Here is a 19,193-nt window from a genome sequence, read left to right on the forward strand (position 1 = left end):
TTTTCAATGAATTTACATCCTTCCTTAAATAATTATACTGTACACAGTTCTCCAAATGTGGTTTAATCAATGCCACATATAACTGAAGTATAACCTCCTTAGTTTTGTATTCAATTCCCCTTGCAATATACATTAGCGTTCTATTAGCATTCCTAATTATTTGCTATATCTCAAACCCATTGTGAGGTTTCGGCCCACTCACCCTGGCGAGATCAAGTTCTTGACCAGAAGAAGTGACAACCTGATCAGCACTTATTAGCATCCGTTTAGTATCTTACTCAAGGAACTACCTCTGTGTGTTGAACAGTTGGGGATGTTCCCCTTGAATGCAGAGGTTGTGATGAGTGTCAGGGGGGAGCTATCACTGTAATTTGAAATCAGGGCACCCTTTAAAAAGAGCGCCTTGATCTCTGAGGGACAGGACCGGTCAGAGTTGTAGGCCCTGCCCCTCCCATGGGCTGTGCAATACTTGTCCCTCTCCAAAGAAATTTCCAAGTGCCATTGAATGCCAGGGCCAATGGGAAATGCACCAGTTTTCCCATTTGTAGCAGCACTTTGTTTTGTTTTGGGAGAATTGTTCCTTTACATCTTTAGCCTCACACACAGACTGCTGTTTAACATCGACTGTACCACCAAGAAACCCCGCAGGCAAAACAAAGCCTGCTCCTCAAGCCTGCCTTTGTGGAAAATTTCCTATCATCACTTGCAGAACTGACCCAATCTCTGAGCACCTACTTCACCACCAACTGTAAAGCGAATTCTACAACTCCACTCTTCAGCCAGCTGAACTCAAACTCAAATGTGATAGAATTCCTCATTGGATTCTGAATCTGGACTCTCAAAATAACATGAACAAGTATTTATTTTGTATTTCTTGCACTGTTAATGTCCATTGTTATAAAACTTCTTTTTCTATCCCCTCCTTTAGTGTGTGTGTGCACGTGTGCATGTGTATGTGTGCAGGCATGCATGTGTACACACGTGTTTGTGTACATTTGTGTGTGTGTGTATATGTGTATCTGTGCATGTGTAGTGAAGTGGGACATTGCTAACATTCCTGCCCAGAACTTGAATGTGAAATAAACTAACCTTCTAAATCAATAACATGAGTTTGCTGCGTGTTATTAGCAAATTTAATCACACAAACTAAAGTCGGAATGTTACCACCGTTCACGCCAGCGGGATTTTCCCATCGCTGCAGCTGGAGTGTGGCATGACCGGCTGGTAAAATCGCACCCCAAGGGTTTGGAAAATCACACCATACTTGAAAAATCATTTAAAACACTTCTACTTACAGATATGCGGTGAGAGGAAGTAAGTTCCCTTTCTCCTGTCTTTCTCCAGTCCTTATCATAAGCATAACAAAATCAGCTGCTTGTTGACTTACATGAATGAGGTTGTAGTAGGTACTATCTTCAGGTGTATTCAATGTCTTCGGTGGTTGGGTGCGTCTGGGGGTTCTTTGCTGTTTCTGATCATTTCCTTTATTGGAACCTAAAGAAGTGGAAAATGGTTAATTTTGCAACATCATTGTCCTCCTCAAGTTTCCCAAGATTAAAATATGTTTCAGAGGTTGAAGATATCCTTATAAGAGCAATTATTTAAAGTCCAGTGTAGTAAAAGATCCAACTAACGATAAGTCTTAAATTTTGTTTCTGATCTTGCTCTCAGAGCATTCTTTCTGCTCTTCACCAAAGATTTGTTCTCTTCCTGATTTTTCCTGCTCCATTTCCCATTTGAGTCTCATCCTCTTCCTGACTCACTTATGCACTCTGTTGCCCATCCCAATCTTGTCTTGCTCCTGGCTCAGCTAAGTGCTCGACTATTGATTGAGTTTAGTACACCCTAAGTGATGGAAATGGGGGAAAGAAACCACTTTGCCAAGCAGCCTTGATAAACAAAGATGTTTGCAAACAGATAATTACGTTGACATCATATTCCTTGGTTTTTCAAATTGTTGCATCATGGTAATGTTGAATATGACAGAAATTGGCTGATATAAAATGGGAAGATGCTAAAGATAGATAAATGTATTGTATTGTACTACACACCTTTGGTTTTATGATGGATTACCAGTAAATAAAGAAATTCATCATAAAAGATTTAATAAATAGCTTCATAACTCATTTCTTATTTTCACACAGTGGTCTCCCTGTGCTATTTATCAAATTCCATTGTGAATGCAGTCTGGCAAACTGCATTCGGATTTCCATCCTGTGGCCATTTGCTAGGAGGTGCAGAGAACATTTATGTTTTTCTATAATGTTTCTATCCGTGAGGCAAGCGGCTCTAATGGACATATCACAAAATAACAGAAGATATCCCCTCTCAGAAATCAGAGATCTCTTGGAGTTTAAAAACATATCATCCATTGACTCTGGCTACACTTCCCGCTGCCTCGGCAAAGCAGCCAGCATAATTAAGGACCCCACGCACCCCGGACATTCTCTCTTCCACCGGGAAAAAGATACAAAAGTCTGAGATCACGTACCAACCGACTGTCAGACTTTTGAATGGACTTACCTTGCATTAAGTTGATCTTTCGCTACACCCTAGCTATGACTGTAGCACTACATTTTTCACTCTCTAATTTCCTTCTCTATGAATGGTATGCTTTGTCTGTATAGCGCGCAAGAAACAATACTTTTCACTGTATACTAATACATGTTACAATAATAATCAAATCAAATCAAAACCAAATCATAGAAAATAGGAGCAGGAGGAGGCCATTCAGCCCTTTGAACCTGCACCGCCATTCATTATGATCATGGCCAATCATCTAACTCAATAGCCTGATCCCATCTTCCTTTGATTTGATTGGATTTATTATTGTCACATGTATTAGCATACAGTGAAAAGAGACTACGGCCAGAGTTCTCTGGACATTCATGCCCCGCTGCCACTGCCAGCGAGGATGGAGAATTTGGCGTGCAGCCAAATCTCCAATCACTGTAGCGGGACTGGAGAATCCCAGGGCAAGTGATTTGATTATTATTGTAACATGTATTAGTATACAGTGAAAAGTATTGTTTCTTGCGCGCTATACAGACAAAACGTACCATTCATAGAGAAGGAGAGAGTGCAAAATGTAGTGTCACAGTCATAGTTAGGGTGTAGAGAAAGATCAACTTAATGCGAGGTCGGTCCATTCAAAAGTCTGACAGCAGCAGGGAAGAAGCTGTTCTTAAGTTGGTTGGTACGTGACCTCAGACTTTTATATCTTTTTCCCGATGGAAGAAGGTGGAAGAGGGTATGTCCAGGGTGCGTGGGGTCCTTAATTATGCTGGCTGCTTTTCTGAGGCAGCAGGAAGTGTAGATGGAGTCAATGGGTGGGAGGCTGATTTGCGTGATGGACTTGGCTTCGTTCATGACTCTTTGTAGTTTCTTGTGGTCTTGGACAGAGCAGGAGCCATACCACGCTATGGAATGCTTTCTATGGTGCATCTGTAAAAGTTGGTGAGAGTCGTAGTAGACATGCCAAATTTCCTTAGTCTTCTGAGAAAGTAGAGGCTTTGGTGGGCTTCCTCAACGACAGCGTCAGCATGGAGGGACCAGAAAAGGTTGTTGGTCATCTGGACACCTAAAAACTTGAAACTCTCGACCATTCCTACTTCATCCCCTTTGATGTAGCCCGGGGCATGTTCTCCACTACGCTTCCTGAAATTGATGACTATCTCCTTCGTTTTGTTGACATTGAGGGAGAGATTATTGTTGTCGCGCCAGTTCACCAGGTTCTCTATCTCTTTCCTGTACTCTGTCTTGTCATTGCTTAAGATATCCTTTGTTCCCCTTCGCCTCAAGTGCTATATCTAACTGCTACTTGAAAACATTCAATGTTTTGGCCTCGACTGCTTTCTGTGTTAGTGAATTCCACAGGCTGACCACTCTCTGGGTGACGAATGCAAAGTGATTTTATTGAAATGTATGTCATTCTGAGGGAGTTGGACAGGGTAGATGCTGAAAGGATCCTTGGGGGTGGGGTTACCTAGGGGTTACCTAGAAGTGGGGACACAGTTTCGGAACAGGGGGTTTCCCATTTTGGATGTAGATTAGGAGGAATTTCTTCACTTGTTTACTGAGTGGTGAATCTTTGGAATTCTCCACCCCAGAGGACAGTGGAGTCTGAGTCATTGAATGTCTTCAAGACTGAGTTAGACAGATGTTTGACTTACAAGGTTTATGTGGAACAGGTAGGAATATAGAGTTAAATCCAGATTAGATCAGCCATGAGATTTTTGAATGGTGGAGTAGGCTCATGCCTAAGGTTCATTCCTGCTCCTATTTATTACGCATTTATGTTTGAGAACAAATAACAAAAAATTGTTTAATAAAATGTTGACCCTGGGAAGTGTATTTGAGGACAGATCTTGGATGATTAGATGCAATTTGACCTTGTCCAAAATTTGCTGGAAGCCAATTAAAATGAGCTTTTCAAATTTTGAATGCCAAGCCAGCATCCGTAGTAATGCTGGGCCATCCAGTGACGCTTGTGCATAAATAGTGGGAAGCAAATCATATGAAATGTAGTGGGGACTGGTCTTGTTTCAAATTCTTCATGTGCCTGCCCATATTATATTGCATTGATGACCCCCAAGGCTACAGAGTTCTGGGCCCACTCTGTGACCTATCACTAATATCCCCATATCCCTTTCAACGTCACCTTCATCTGGTTTTCATAGAATCATAGAATCCGTATAGTGCAGAAAGAGGCCATTTAGCCCATCAAGCCTGCACCGACAACAATCCCACCCAGCTCCTAACCCCATAACCGCACATATTTACCATGATAATCCCCCTGACACTAAGGGGCATGGCCAATCAACCTAACCTGCACATGTTTGGACTGTGGGAGGAAACCCATGCAGACATGAGGAGAATGTGCAATCTGCACACAGTCACCCATCATTTGCCATCATTCAACAGTTTAAATATTATTTATTAACATTTATCCTTTAAATGTGGAGAAATTTATAAACTTATTAATGTGGAATTTAAACTGCCCCTGTTTTGCCCAGTTGCAGGCTTTATCTAATTCATTTTTTAAGCCCTGACTCACCCATTTCCCCCTTTTCCTGTGTGCTAACTCATTGTCTGCCCTAACTAGATTTGATATATTCAAATATCATTGCTTCTGTATAATTGGCGATATAACAGGCATAAGAACACTATGACAGATGATGGTAATTTAAACTGCACTGTTGTAAAATTATTAAATTTCTTCATCAGGTTTCATGTCACTAACTAACAGCCTTTCAAAGGGGTTGTAGAAGAATGCAATAACATACAAATCTAATTAAATATAAATTTCCTATTGGGAAAAACATATTGCTCTTCTACATTATTTCTAATTGAGAGGAACATCCAGGGTATAATTACATTAAATAAAAAGGTTTAATATGATGTTTTATACATTTGTGGAACATGGGCGTCGCTGGCTGGCCAGCATTTATCGCCCATCCCTAATTGACCTTGAGAAGGTGGTGGTGAGCTGCCACCTTGAAAAGCTGCAGTCCACGTGCTGTGGGTTGGCCCACAATGCCATTAGGGATGGAATTCCAGGAGGTGAGTTACTCGCTGCATTCCTAACCTTTGCCCTGCTCTTGTAGCCACTGTGTTTATGCGGTGAGTCCAGTTGCGTTTCTGGTCAAGGGCAACTTCAAGGGTGTTGATAGTGGGGGATTCAGTTATAGTAACACCATTGAATGTCAAGGGCAATGGTTAGATTGTCTCTAGTTGGTGATCGTCATTGCCTCGCATTTGTGTGGCGTGAATGTTACTTGCCACTTGTCAGCCCAAGCCTGGATATTGTCCAGATTTTGTTGCATTTGAACATGTACTGCAGAGTCACGATCAGTGCTGAACATTGTGCAATAATCGGCGAACATCCCAACTTCTGACCTTATGACGGAGGGAAGGTCATTGATGAAGCAGCTGAAGATTGTTGGGCCCAGGACACTACCCTGAGGGACTCCTGCAGAGAGGTCCTGCAGCTGAGATAACCGACCCTCCACAACCACAATATCTTCCTATGTACCAGGTATGACTCCAACCAGCAGAGAGTTTGCCCCCTGATACCCATTGACTCCAGTTTTGCTGGAACTCCTTGCTGCCAAAACCGGTCGAATGGAGCCTTAATGTCAAGGGCTGTCACTCTGACTTCACCTCTGGAATTCAGCTCTTTTGTTCAGGTTTAAACCAAGACTGTAATGAGGTCGGGAGCTGAGTGACCCTGGCAAAACCCAAACTGGGCGTCACTGAGCAGGTTATTGCTGAGCAGGTGCTGCTTAATAGCACTGTTGATAACCCCTTCCACCACTCTACTGATGATCGAAAGTAGACTGATTGGGCGATAATTGGCGGGTTGGATTTGTCCTGCTTTTTGTGTACAGGGCATACCTGGGCAATTTTCCACATTGTTGGGTAGATGCCAATGTTGTAACTGTACAGGAAGAGCTTGGCTAGGAGAGTGGCAAGTTCTGGTGCACAAGTCTTTAGTCCTATCGCTGGAATGTTATTAGGGCAGGGCCCATTGCCTTGGCAATATCCAGTGCCTCCAACCGTTTCCTGATTTAATGTGGAGTGAATCTAATTGGCTGGAGACTGACATCTGTGATGTTAGGGACCACTGGAGAAGGCTGAGATGGATCATCCACTCGGCACTTCTGGCTGTAGATTGCTGCGAATGCTTCAGCAATATCTTTCACACTAATATGCTGGGCTCCTCCATCACTGAGAATGGGGATGTTGGTGAAGCCTCCTCCTCCAGTGAGCCGTTTAATTGTCCACCATCATTCCTGACTGGATGTGGCAGGATTACAGAGCTTGGATCTGAGTGGGAGTTGAGAACCATTACAAATTTGTTTGAGTACCACCAGAAAATTTTACTTCAGGCAACCTTCTCGGTTGCAATCTTGTTCAGCAAAATAGGTAATGACAGTGAGATTTTTGAGGATTGGAGAAAGGAAGATCATCCTTTAAAATGCATAGGTTTTGTCTCTTTTTTGGTTATAGAGAAACAGGTTGAACAACACAGAAATTAAAAAAGAAAATCAAAATTTTGAATTGAGACTTCTTACTTCTTCTCATTCCCTCCTTCCTAACAAACCTGTTGCAGGACATTCTAATGCACTCCGTGGCTCCAAAGCTTGTCGTGTTTTGAGACATACCTTAACTGAAAAGGGAAACTGAATCCTCTGGTTTCTAGTGAAGCGAAGACTGAAGTTGAGATTGGAAATCAAAAATCTGGGAAATATTCGTGAATCCTCACTGTCAAGACCTTAGCAAGCAGAATTGAGGAGGTTTTGCAGACTGTGGCCTTTTGGTGAAGACCGTGCCCATGGAACTCGGGTTGGTTGTGTGCAAGTGTTGGCTGAAGATCTGGCTAAATCTTGGAAGAAGAGGAGCTGGAATCCTTTGTGAGAAAGATGGAGCTTTGAAGGACTTTGTGATTGAGATTAATGACATATATACTTGGCGGAATTTTTCCATCCTGCCTTCCACGGGAATCGTAGTAGGTGGGGGCGGAGCAAGCAAAGGTCCGTCGATCTCAGGCAGGAATTTTTGGCCTTGGAATGAGCGTGGCCAGAAAATCCCACCCACCGAGTGGATTGCTGAGTAAATTCGCAAGATCTGACTTAATTGCATCTCCATCTAATGTGTAATTTATAGTTTTTTAGCAACCACAATTTGCCTGTTAATTCATGTTTAACTTATGTTGTTTTTGGGTTTGTTTGTTACAGTAAAAGTTTTAAGAAGTGAAATCTTGTCCATTGGATTTTCCATTGTGATTGTTTGGGAAGTTTGGTTCTTTCAAGTTATTGGTCTCCAAAAGGATTGTAACAGCATGTATAATTATTTTTTAAATGTCTTATGGGAAATAAACACAGGGAACGTATAATATTGCTGAAAAGAGAGAAATGCTGCCAAACTTTTCATCCTGAACTCGGCAGGACAAATGCAAGAATGTCAAATTTCAAATTATCACAACAATTTATACTACAGGAGAAAAGGGTGTTAATTGGTTGGAAAGTTGACTCTTATTGGCTGAGGTCCTGACATGGGGAATGCAATGGCATTATAGGCTTTCAAAGCTTCTGGGTAATTCTCAAAAGTCACAAGGTGGAATTTTCCCATCCCACCCACCACGCGAATCGTAGCGGGCGGGACAGGACCATGCAAAGTTGTCCGTTGACTTCGGGTGGGATTTTCCAGAATTGGGGCAAATGCAGCTGGAAAATCCCGCCCACAAGGTTTGAAATATTCTTTTTATTCACAGAGAATTTCTCCCTGCATATGAATGTATGATGTTGCTTCTTGCCAGCATAAATAAGCCTATTATGAGGTCAACTGATTATCTTAAATTGTTTGTTAGTATAACTATTAGCACACTCAGGATTGTTCAGTAAGTGTTGCCTAATCATAGAATCACACTAACAGTAGATATTTTCTTTTGGATTTTGCAAGTACGGGTTGGTTGTTTACAGTCTGTATTCTGTCTAATATGAATGACCAAAGGAACATGATGGTTCAGAGCTTCCACTTCCTGGGGGATTCTCACCCTGGAGGTATCCCAGAAGATGCACTGGGGGACCCCCTGGAAGTCCCCATACAAGGACTGCATGATAATTGCCGGAAAGTTTAAACTTTTGATGGCAATTGCCCTGCACCAGGAACCATTGGGCGGCATGTTGGCACAGTGGTTAGCAATGCTCCTTACAGCACCGGGGACCCAGGTTCGATTCCTGGCTTAGGTCACTATCTGTGTGGAGTTTGCACATTCTCCCCATGTTTTCATGGGTTTCCTCCAGGTGCTCCGGTTTCCTCCCACAGTCCAAAGATGTGCAGGTTAGGTGCATTGGCCATGCTAAATTCTCCCTCAGTGTACCCGAACAAGCACCGGAGTGTGGCGACAAGGGAATTTTCATAGTAACTTCATTGCAGTAGATATTGCAGTAAGCCTACTTGTGACAAATAAATAAACTTTAAACCTGAAACTCCGATTTAAATAGACTTTGGATGATTCTGACTTTCTGAACAGAAGTCAGGAAAAGTTGGAATGATTAAAAGTACTTCTACTTCCTTGGTAATTAAGGAATTGACCTCCCACCCTACCCCTCCCACACATTGGGTCCCCAACTATCCCGCACTTACCTGACTACCCTAAGCTCCTGGCTTCATTCCCAATTCCCCTACAAACTCCTAATCTACCAGACTCCAACCCCCACACTGGCATGACCATCCTAATTCTTCAACCACTGCTGAACTGCATATTTCTCATCAAGCCCTGGCAGAAGATCGAGTGAGAAATGTGCAGGTCCTGACCTAGGTCAGTAAAAATGAGCGGAGCGGAGTATCAATTCAATGGTGAATGCCACTCAACATATGTTTTGGGCTGATTTGAGCAGCCAATCAGTGGGACGTACAGCTTACATATTTGGTGTTGTGCCAGCATTGAGATGCATACACAACATTGCCCAATTGTGTGGGAGGTAAAACATCTTGTTGGATTGATTGGAGCATTTGGTTGGTGGAAATCACACAAATTTGAACAACAGGTTAAGTAAGCTGCTTCGTGCTGCTACTACGCAGTGGCTATGTGAATAGCATTATTCACAAGCAGGGTGCTCTGTCAGTCAATTCAATTGCCAGAAAGATGCTCTGCCTAGCACACAATTGAACAAAGTCATGTATGAATGTCAGTGTTGGTGTGATGTCAGGTGGGCTGTACATCCTAGCAATTGGCCGATCTAATCCAACAGCGTGTTCCTTTAGTTGTTTAGTCTCAACTTGCAAAGCCCAAAACAAAACATCTACTTTTAGTTGTGATTTCACAATGGGTGGAACTTGCTGAACAATCCTGTGTGCGCTAATAGCTACAATACTAACCAATTAAACATAATCAGTTGAGCGTGTAATATGGCTTGTTAGAAGAGACATACATTCATACTCAGGCACTTGTTCTTTACAAACAAAAGGAATATATTCAAGCCTTGCACTATTTTTAAATTACCCGAGAGATTGGGAGTCTATGGCTGGGACTTTCCCGCCGTGCTCGCTCTGAACGTGGAAAAAACCCAAGGCCAACAACCTTTCCATGGTGCGCTCCCTCACCTGCTATGATTTGCGTGAAGGGTGGAATGGGAAAATTCACCACTATATTTCCCTGTTGCTTTCTCGATGAAAAGGTCTCAACCAACCAATTTTCTCCTGTAGTAAAAATTATTGTGAGCATTTAAAATTTGTCCTGATCAATGGAAGGCCAAAAGCTTCAGCTCCCTCTTTTCAGCAAAGTGTTTTCATTACCAAGGGAATATCGAATACTGCCTGCAGATTTCTGGATGGCCTTAATGATTCTAGACTGAAGAAGTCTATGAAAATATCCCAAATCCCCTTAAAATTGTAAACAACTGCACTCGTTCATGTACATTTTTATGTTTTGCTTTATACAACTTACTTATAAATTTTAATGCTGAAATAGATCATGTGATTAATGTGCCATCTGAGTGTTTTGAGGTGATTTCTGAGGTTTACGAGTGTTGATATTCAATTCACTTTCCATTTCACAGAGGACAGAATTTTGCAAATCTTTAATCAATGGGTAAAAATTTGAATTGTGGTAATAAATATGGCAAAGTATTAAAACTGGGTGGAAGTGATTTACATTTTACAAGTTAACGCTTCAAATTTTTTGCAATGAAGCTACTGGAAACATAGATGTGAGCCAATTGTAAAGCATCCTATTGTGATTATTATGGAATTGGGACTGGAGGGAGGAATTGTTTGTGACTGTGGGGAAAGGGGGTGATGGGGGCGGCGGGGGGGGGGGTTGTCAGATGCAAGGACAGTGGGGGTTGGTCCTCAATGGGCACTGCGTTTCTCAATGCCTGTTCACTTGATCAGGTACTAAGTGGCACGGAAACAGGGATCATAGAAATCATAGAAACCCTACTGTGCAGAAGGAGGCCATTCGGCCCATCGAGTCTGCACCGACCACAATCCCACCCAGGCTCTACCCCCACACATTTACCTGCTATTCCCTCTAACCTATGCATCCCAGGACTCTAAGGAGCAATTTTTAACCTGGCCAATCAACCTAACCCGCACATCTTTGGACTGTGGGAGGAAACCGGAGCACCCGGAGGAAACCCACGCAGACACGAGGAGAATGTACAAACTCCACACAGACAGTGACCCGAGCCGGGAATCGAACCTGGGACCCTGGAGCTATGAAGCAGCAGTGCTAACCACTGTGCTACCATGCCGCCCCAATGGATGCCAATGGAGTGGAGGGAGTGGGCTGGTGCCTGCTGTTAAGCTGTTAAGCCTGCGTTTGCTGGGCAGCTTTAAGAAGGCACGGGAAATCCATTCAACTCTGGGTAAATTCCTGAGCCAGTACTACATTGTAGAGGGCTCAGGGATAATGACCTTTAAGTGAGTCAATAATTAACCTAATCAGCCAACTGTGTCAGTTCATTTCCAGCATTGGCTTAACCAGGCCAGTTTTCCCACCAGTGGGAATCCTGATTAAGCAGATTTGTCTGCCACCCAGCCCAATCCAATGGACTGCACTGAATCCAGCCCATTTCCTTCACGAGAAAATGATACATCTCATTTCCTTGGAGAAAGCAGCCATAAGAATGATACTATTTCTCGTCCGTGCCAATGCTTTGTGATGCACTTCATGTTAGTGTGCGAGTTGCAAACAAATGGGTGCAGGAAGGTGGGAGGGGAATTTGGCCGCACAGTCATAGGTGTACAAGGACTATAGTAGGGGGCTGAGAACACAGCCTTGTGGGGCACCGGTGTTGAGGATGATCGTGGAGAAGGTATTCTTGCTTATCCTTACTGATTGCGGTTTGTGAGTTAGAAAGTTCAGGATCCAGTCGCAGAGGGAGGTGCCGAGGCCCAGGCCATGGAGTTTGGTACATGTGAGAGAGCCGTGGCAGATCTCTCCTTTCTCTATTTCCAATGTTACCTCACCAGATTCATTTTGTGGTGAAATTATTTTTATGATAGAGTAATAATTTGACTTTAGAATTATTGCAGCACACACCGTCAAATTTTGGCTTTCACCAAATTAAAGTGATGCTTGCCTTTCCTACATTAATAATATTTTAGTCTATTAAGCAGTAGTTAAAGGTGAGTGTGCAACTTTCCTCATATATTTTCTCTATCCACAACACACCGGTGCAAATACAAAAGTGACCCCTCAACAGAGGATTCCCCCAGCATGGTTGACAGCCCCCCCTCCACAGTGTCTGATATATTTCACATGTTTCTGCTCTCATTGTTCCTCTACTTGGCTGACCACCAAATTCTCCATCCTCGCTTGTAGCAGCAGCAGGGTATGAATGGCCAGAAAATTCCAGCCTGTTTCTCCAATAGCTGCTGCCTGACCTCCGAGTACCTCCAGCGTTTTCTGTTTTTCTTATGTCCTTGATGGCCACTGTTGAGATCACTGCATCATTGGGAACACTTCCTCAGATCCTCTGCGTTTAACTACATTTAGTAGACCTTCATGCAGAAATACTGCTCTCAGCTTCTGCGCTTTCCATTAATTCATTACAGATTAGGGCGGCATTGCATTACAGGGCAGTGAGGTGGCACAATGGTTAGCACTGCTGCTTCACAGCGCCAGGGACCGGGGTTCAATTCCAGTCTCGGGTGACCGTCTGTGTGAAGTTTGCACATTCTCCCCGTGTCTGCGTGGGTTTCCTCCCACAGTCCATAGCTATGCAGGTTAGGTTGATTGGCTACGATAAATTGCCCCTTAGTGTTAAGGGAATTAGGACTAAAAATATGTAGGGTTACGGGGATGGGAGCTGGGTGGGATTGTTGTCGGTGCAGGCTCGATGGGCCAAATGGCCTCCTTCTGCACTGTAGATTCTGTGATCCATTAGTGCGGCACGGTGGTTAGTATTGCTGCTTCACAGCACCAGGGTCCCAAGTTTGATTCCTGGGCTTGGGTCACTGTCAATGCAGAGTCTGCACGTTCTCCCCGTGTCTGCGTGGGTTTCCTCCGGGTCCTCCATTTTCCTCCCACAGTCCGAAAGATGTGCTGGTTAGTGCATTGGCTACGCTAAATTCACCCTCAGTGTACCCATAGAGACACTGGAATGTGGCGACTAGGGAATTTTCACAATAACTTCATTGCAATGTTAATGTAATCCTACTTGTGACACTAACAAATAAACCAATAAATACACTTTAAACAGATTACGCACTTTACAGCTCTGTCTAATACAATGTGCTACTGGCTGATTAGCTAGTTAAGCAATATTCCTGGGGGGGGATCTCCTTGAATTATTTTACTGTATGGTTGCAGGAATAAAGTTGCAGAATAAAGTTTTATGCTCCTGTAATTACTTTAAAAGGTTGCAAAAACTTCAAATAACATTTAACACTCTCTCTGCATATTATGTTGAATTTCACCCCCTAGGTTGTTATTTCGTAACATTCTTCTAAACTGGGGCAGTTTAAATTAAATGGCTTGAGTCACGTCACTGAGAGCACAGATTGTAAAGGAAAACAGATGGTTCTAAAGGAATTTAATTTTTGGTTCCCTCCATGCAGCCTCGGGGAGTCTGATGTTTTGTGTAGCCTGGTGGCTGGACAGCCTTTCCACTGATGTAAGTTTATTGATAGATTTCTTCACAGGAAACACTGGGATTACCATTCTTCCCAACAACAACTCGCAGTTACGTGGCACCTTTCACACAGTCAAATATTCCAAAGGGAGTCACAGCATTGATTATCAAACTAAATTTGACACAGTGGCATGGTGACACAGTGGCTGGTACTGCTGCCTCCCAGCTCCGGGGACACGGGTTCAATTCTGGCCTCAGGTGACTGTCTGTGGGGAGTTTGCACGTTCCCCTTGCATCTGTGTGGGTTTTCTCTCGGTGCTCCGGGTTCCTCCCACAGTCCAAAAATGTGCAGGTTGGGTTGATTGGCCATGCTAAATTGACTCTTAGTGTTAGCGTGATTAGCAGGATAAATAGGTGAGGTTTACACAGATCGGGCCTGGATGGGATTGCTGTCGCTGCAGGCTCGATGGGCTGAATGGCCTCCTTCTACACTGTCCGGATACTATGACTCTATGATTGCCACACAGGAGATTCGGAGAGGTGATCAAAAACTTGACAAAGAAGTAGGTTTTAAGGAGCACCTTAAAGAAAGGAGAGAGCCGTGGAGAGGGAGAATTGTTTGGGTCAAATTCCTAGTGGATAAAAACAGAAGAAATTGGGACAAGAATAGATCCTTTGGCCTGTTGAGCCTGCTCTGCTGTTCAACAAGATCAAGGTCGATTGTCCGCTTTCACCATAAGGCTATAAGACATGGGAGCAGAAGTAGGCCATTCAGTCCATTGGGATCTGAAATGACAATCCTCCACTTTCCTGCCTTATCCCCATAACCTTTGATTCCCCTGCTGATTAAAAGTCTGTCTATCTGAGCCTTGAACACACTTAATGACCTAACCTCTATAGTCCTTTATGATAAAGAATTCCACAAATTCACTACCCTTTGAGAGAAGAAATTCTTCCTCACAGAGTCATAGAATCCCTTCCGTGCAGAGGAAGGCCATTTGACCCATTGAGCCTGCACTGACAACAATCCTGCACAGACTCTATCCCCGTAACCCCAAGTATTTACCCGGCTGTTACCTTTGCCGCTCAGGGGCAATTTAGCATGGCCAACCAACCTAACCTGCAGTTCTTTGGACTGTGGGAGGAAACTAGAGCACCCGGAGGAAACCCACGCAGACACACCGCTACAAAGCCAGTGACCCAAGGCCAGAATTGAGTCCAGATCCCTGGCACAGTGAGGCAGCGATGCTAACCACTGTGCCACTGTGATGCCCCTCATCTCTGTCTTAAATTCCACTTTCCTACCTGATCCCCATATCCCTCTATTCCCTGGGAGACCAAAAATTTGTCTTGGTCTTTTAATGTGTTCGTTCATGAAGCATCCAAAACTCATTGGGGTAGGGAATGCCAAAGACTCACAATGCTTTGAGTGAAGAGATATCTCCTGAGTCCTAAATAAGACTGTGTCCCTGTGTTATAGATTTTCCTGCCAAGGGAAACAATCTTTCAGTGTTTATCCTGTTGAGCCCCTTGTATATTTGTATATTTGCTGTACTTCCTCAAATACAATAATATCCTTCTTTAAATATGCTGAGATTCCTAATCATAGCTGGTCCAGTGGTGGGTTCTTGCTTCAATTGGCCCAGCACCTCTTAGCTATGGACAGGAATGTTCAGCCAGGGTTTCTCAAGCTAATCAGTATCCAATGACCAATGCTGGTTAAAGATTGAGCTCTGATATCTGCCACAATCAAATTGTCTCCCAATACTCACTGCCTGGGTTGACTTTTTTTAAACAGCCAGTTGGAGAAGATACTGATAGCTGTTGATTTGATTTGATTTGATTTATTATTGTCACATGTATTAACATACAGTGAAAAGTATTGTTTCTTGCGTGCTATACAGACAAAGCATACCGATCATAGAGAAGGAAATGGGAGTGCAGAATGTAGTGTTACAGTCATAGCTAGGGTGAACCATACTCCAGTAAAATTCAGAGGAGTAAGTCAAATCCCCAGGGACAGGTAGCATTGCGAGTGACCCAGCCTACCCAGGTGAGTCAATGTAAATCTGCATGTAGGCATTCACAACACACTTCTCACCAAGGGTCTACAGGGGATGATAGGAGAACATTGAAAATTCAATAGAAGTAAATTACTGCAGATGCTGGAATCTGAAACAAAAACAGAAAATGTTGGAAAATCTCAGCAGATCTGACAGCATCTGTGGAGAGAGAATAGAGTTAATGTTTCGAGTCTGGATGACCCTTCATCAGAACTCTGACGAAGGGTCATCCAGATTCAAAACGTTGGCTCTATTCTCTCTCCACAGGTGCTGTCAGACCTGCTGAGATTTTCCAGCATTTTCTGTTCATGATTGAAAATTAAATGATAATTTGAAGACATTTTTATGCAACTCTTACCATTTTGGAATTCAACATTGGGGAGGAACGACCACTGAGTGTATGCATCTTAGCATAAATTAGTCCAAGAGACACATCCATTTGCCCATTGTTAAAACTCACAGATATTTTGATACAATGCCATTAATACTTTCTCTCAAGTGCATTCATATGTGTGAGACCACCTCATGTAGGTACTCTCTCACTGAGGGGGCTTCACCTTGAACGTCAGATGATTCTGGACTGAAACCAACATTTAGAAGTGTGCTGGTGATCCATTGGACACATTGGGGAATGCTCTAAAGGCCAATGTTATTGCTTACAGAAGCTGAGAAGGAGGGTAACCCTTGCACAAAGTTGTGTCGTTAATAGCACTACTTGGGTTTGCTGGCTACAGATGGAACTATATAAATGCTGAGGCAAGTATCCTTGCCACACTGCTAGTTCTCACTTGCCAAAATCTGCACTGTCCTCTCCCAGGCATTTACAGCAATAAAAACAGAATTATGTTCTTAATAAAAGATTTTAAAACTATTATTTTACTGCATCTATTAGACTAATGGTCTGTTTTCTTATGAAACATTGTTCAGTTGATCAGTAATCCTAAAGCATTACACTTGCAGCAATGCAATGCCTGGAAGCATATGGGAACCAGTTAAAGAGTTTGCTGAGGAAACTGTGTGGATGGAGAACCCCATAATCTTCTCGGCAGCAATGAAGAAACCGACTGTATTCAACGAACAAAAAGCAGGGGAAGTTAAGACGTTGTTTTGACAACTATTGTTCAGACTAAAATGGTAATTATAAACATTTTCGTGTGACCTATATTATTGATGAAAGATAGACTACTCCGGCATCTTATGATTAAGGCCTTGTTTGTAAAGAGCAACTTCCACCACTGGGAAAGTCCAGATAACACTTGTCATTAACAATCTGGCAGATTTTCCTGATTGTTCAGTGCAGATTTATTTACACTTTTGCCCATTGTACTCACTTAATTAATGAGGTGCATTATTCCATAAATAGCCTGTTGTTTACTTGGCCATATCTTTTTACTTATGTGCAATAATAAATGATTCCAGTTGGTAGGGCAGCATTGTCTGAAAATCAAAGTCTGCCCTTGCATGTGCATTAGCATCACATGGAGTGTTATTTTCTTTGTTCTTTACTGCTTAAAATAGCAATTCTTTAACTCTCTTTCAGAATGCCTCAGTGCCAACACATTAGTGCAGGTTACACCAGCGCAGTTTGATTACACTTTGGGGCTCTGCTTAAATGATGCCGACACTTATTTTGTGCTATGTTTACATTTAATAGAGAGATAAGAAGGAAGCAAAAACATGCAAAAAATCTTTCAAAGGTACAGTGGGAGTTGATGCACATGCCCTTTATGTGTTTACATGACAATGTAAGCCAGGTGTGTTGACAGTAGTATAAAGGGTTAATAGTTCTTGTGCTAAAAACCAGAATGCATCATCAGTCATGCTGGATGACATGTTACTGGAACTTGAGGGAAGAATGGAATCAAAGTCAATCCCTGTAAATAGTGTGAACAGTGAATAAGTGTTCACTAGTTTGCAACAGCATAGCTTCCAGCTCTCTTCTATCAAAACTGCCCAGAGCCCAGTCATGATAACAAACCGGCACAATAATGCACTCTCATGGCATGGTTAGGATATTCATCTCATTGGAATGTGTACTTCCTTAATCTCTCCAAAGATATGCAATGTTTTCATCTCCTACAATGAGTTCCTGTTTTATTGGCCTTTCTCTCATTCTTTCTTATCGAAACAAATTAATAAAGTGCTTTTTGTTTGGATTACAAGGAAAACAACTTCCATTTGGCTTATTGCACATTGTTTAGTGAGGAGCGTGATAAAATGAGAGATTACTTTGTCTTTAAAAAAAAACCATTAGAAGTAACTCCTTTTTACAAATCTTTTCCCTAAAAAATAATCAGCATATACTGGAATGTGACAATTACCTTTTTCCAGAATATCTGATCTTTGGTTTCTCTATCGCTACACCAGTTTCCATATCTGTACATGGTCTTACTTGTACAAAGATGTGCAAGTTAGATTGATTGGCCATGCTAAATTGCCCCTTAGTGTCAGGTGGATTAGTCGGGTAAATATGTGGGGTTACAGGGATAGGGCCTGGGTGGGATTGTTGTCGGTGCAGGCTTGATGGGCCAAATGACCTCCTTCTGCATTGTAGGGATTCTATGATTTCTTTCTGGTCCCCAGCTTTGCAACTTACTTCAACCTTGTGTCCCTGTATGCATTCCAACTCTGATCTGTTGTACATCCTTCATTCCATCATCTCAGCTTACAGCTTTGTTCCCACTCCCACCATCTTCGAAAGCCTTTCTCCAAACCTATCAATTTCATCCTCAGCCAGTTCCACTAGCACCTCTCCCTTTTCCTGTTTAGGTTTCTGATCTCGACCCCTCACCTTTTTTTATTCATTCGTGGAACATGAGGTGGTGGTGAGCTGCCTTCTTGAAACACTGATGCAACTGAGTGTCTTGTTAGGCCATTTCAGAGGGCAGTTGAGAGTCAAACCACATTTCTGTGGATCTGGAGTCACATGTAGGCCAGACCAGGTAAAGATGGCAGATTTCCTTCCCAAAGGACATTCGTGAACCAGATGGGTTCTTATGATAATTGACAATGGTTTCATGATTGTCAGTAGATTCTTAATTCCAGATATGTTTTATTGAATTCAAATTCTACCAGCTGCCATGGCGGGATTTGAACCTGGATCCCCTGAACATTCGCTGAGTTTCAGGATTAATCGTCTAGCGATAATACCACTAGGCCATAGCCTTCCAGTAAAGTAGCTTTGTGCATTCTAAAATGGGAAAAATGAAATGTAGGATCGGACTTTTGGAGAGGTGGGAAGACTCTGCGGGCCTTTAAAAATGGGGGGCAGGCCCTCGATGCAGACGTCACAGCCTGATTTTTGACAGATCCGTTTTTGCTTTGGGGAAGGCTGAGCGTGATTCACACTGGAGGAAACCCAACTCAGTAGAACTATTTGAACTTAGTGCTGAGTTCAAACAGACCATACTTTGACTCTTCCAAAGGCCTCAAACTGCAATGTGAGACATAAAGGTTCTTGAAAGGTGGGTAAAGTCTAAAGGTCACGATCTGAAGTTCTTTTTAAATCCTCTGCTCTTTAAACCTGAAAAACAGGCTGAACCTG

General features: G+C 42.8%; 1 protein-coding gene across 1 annotated transcript in view; it reads right to left on the minus strand.

Annotated features, from left to right (window-relative positions):
- myo3a (myosin IIIA) overlaps positions 1–19,193 on the minus strand; it is a 155,840-nt gene that overhangs the window by 11,177 nt on the left and 125,470 nt on the right. Inside the window, exon 26 of the mRNA XM_078200255.1 lies at positions 1,388–1,494. Coding sequence (XP_078056381.1) covers positions 1,388–1,494 — 107 coding nt within the window. The remainder of the gene's footprint in view (positions 1–1,387; positions 1,495–19,193) is intronic.

The sequence above is a fragment of the Mustelus asterias genome, chromosome 2 (assembly GCF_964213995.1).
Source record: "Mustelus asterias chromosome 2, sMusAst1.hap1.1, whole genome shotgun sequence".
NCBI classification, from domain to species: domain Eukaryota; kingdom Metazoa; phylum Chordata; class Chondrichthyes; order Carcharhiniformes; family Triakidae; genus Mustelus; species Mustelus asterias.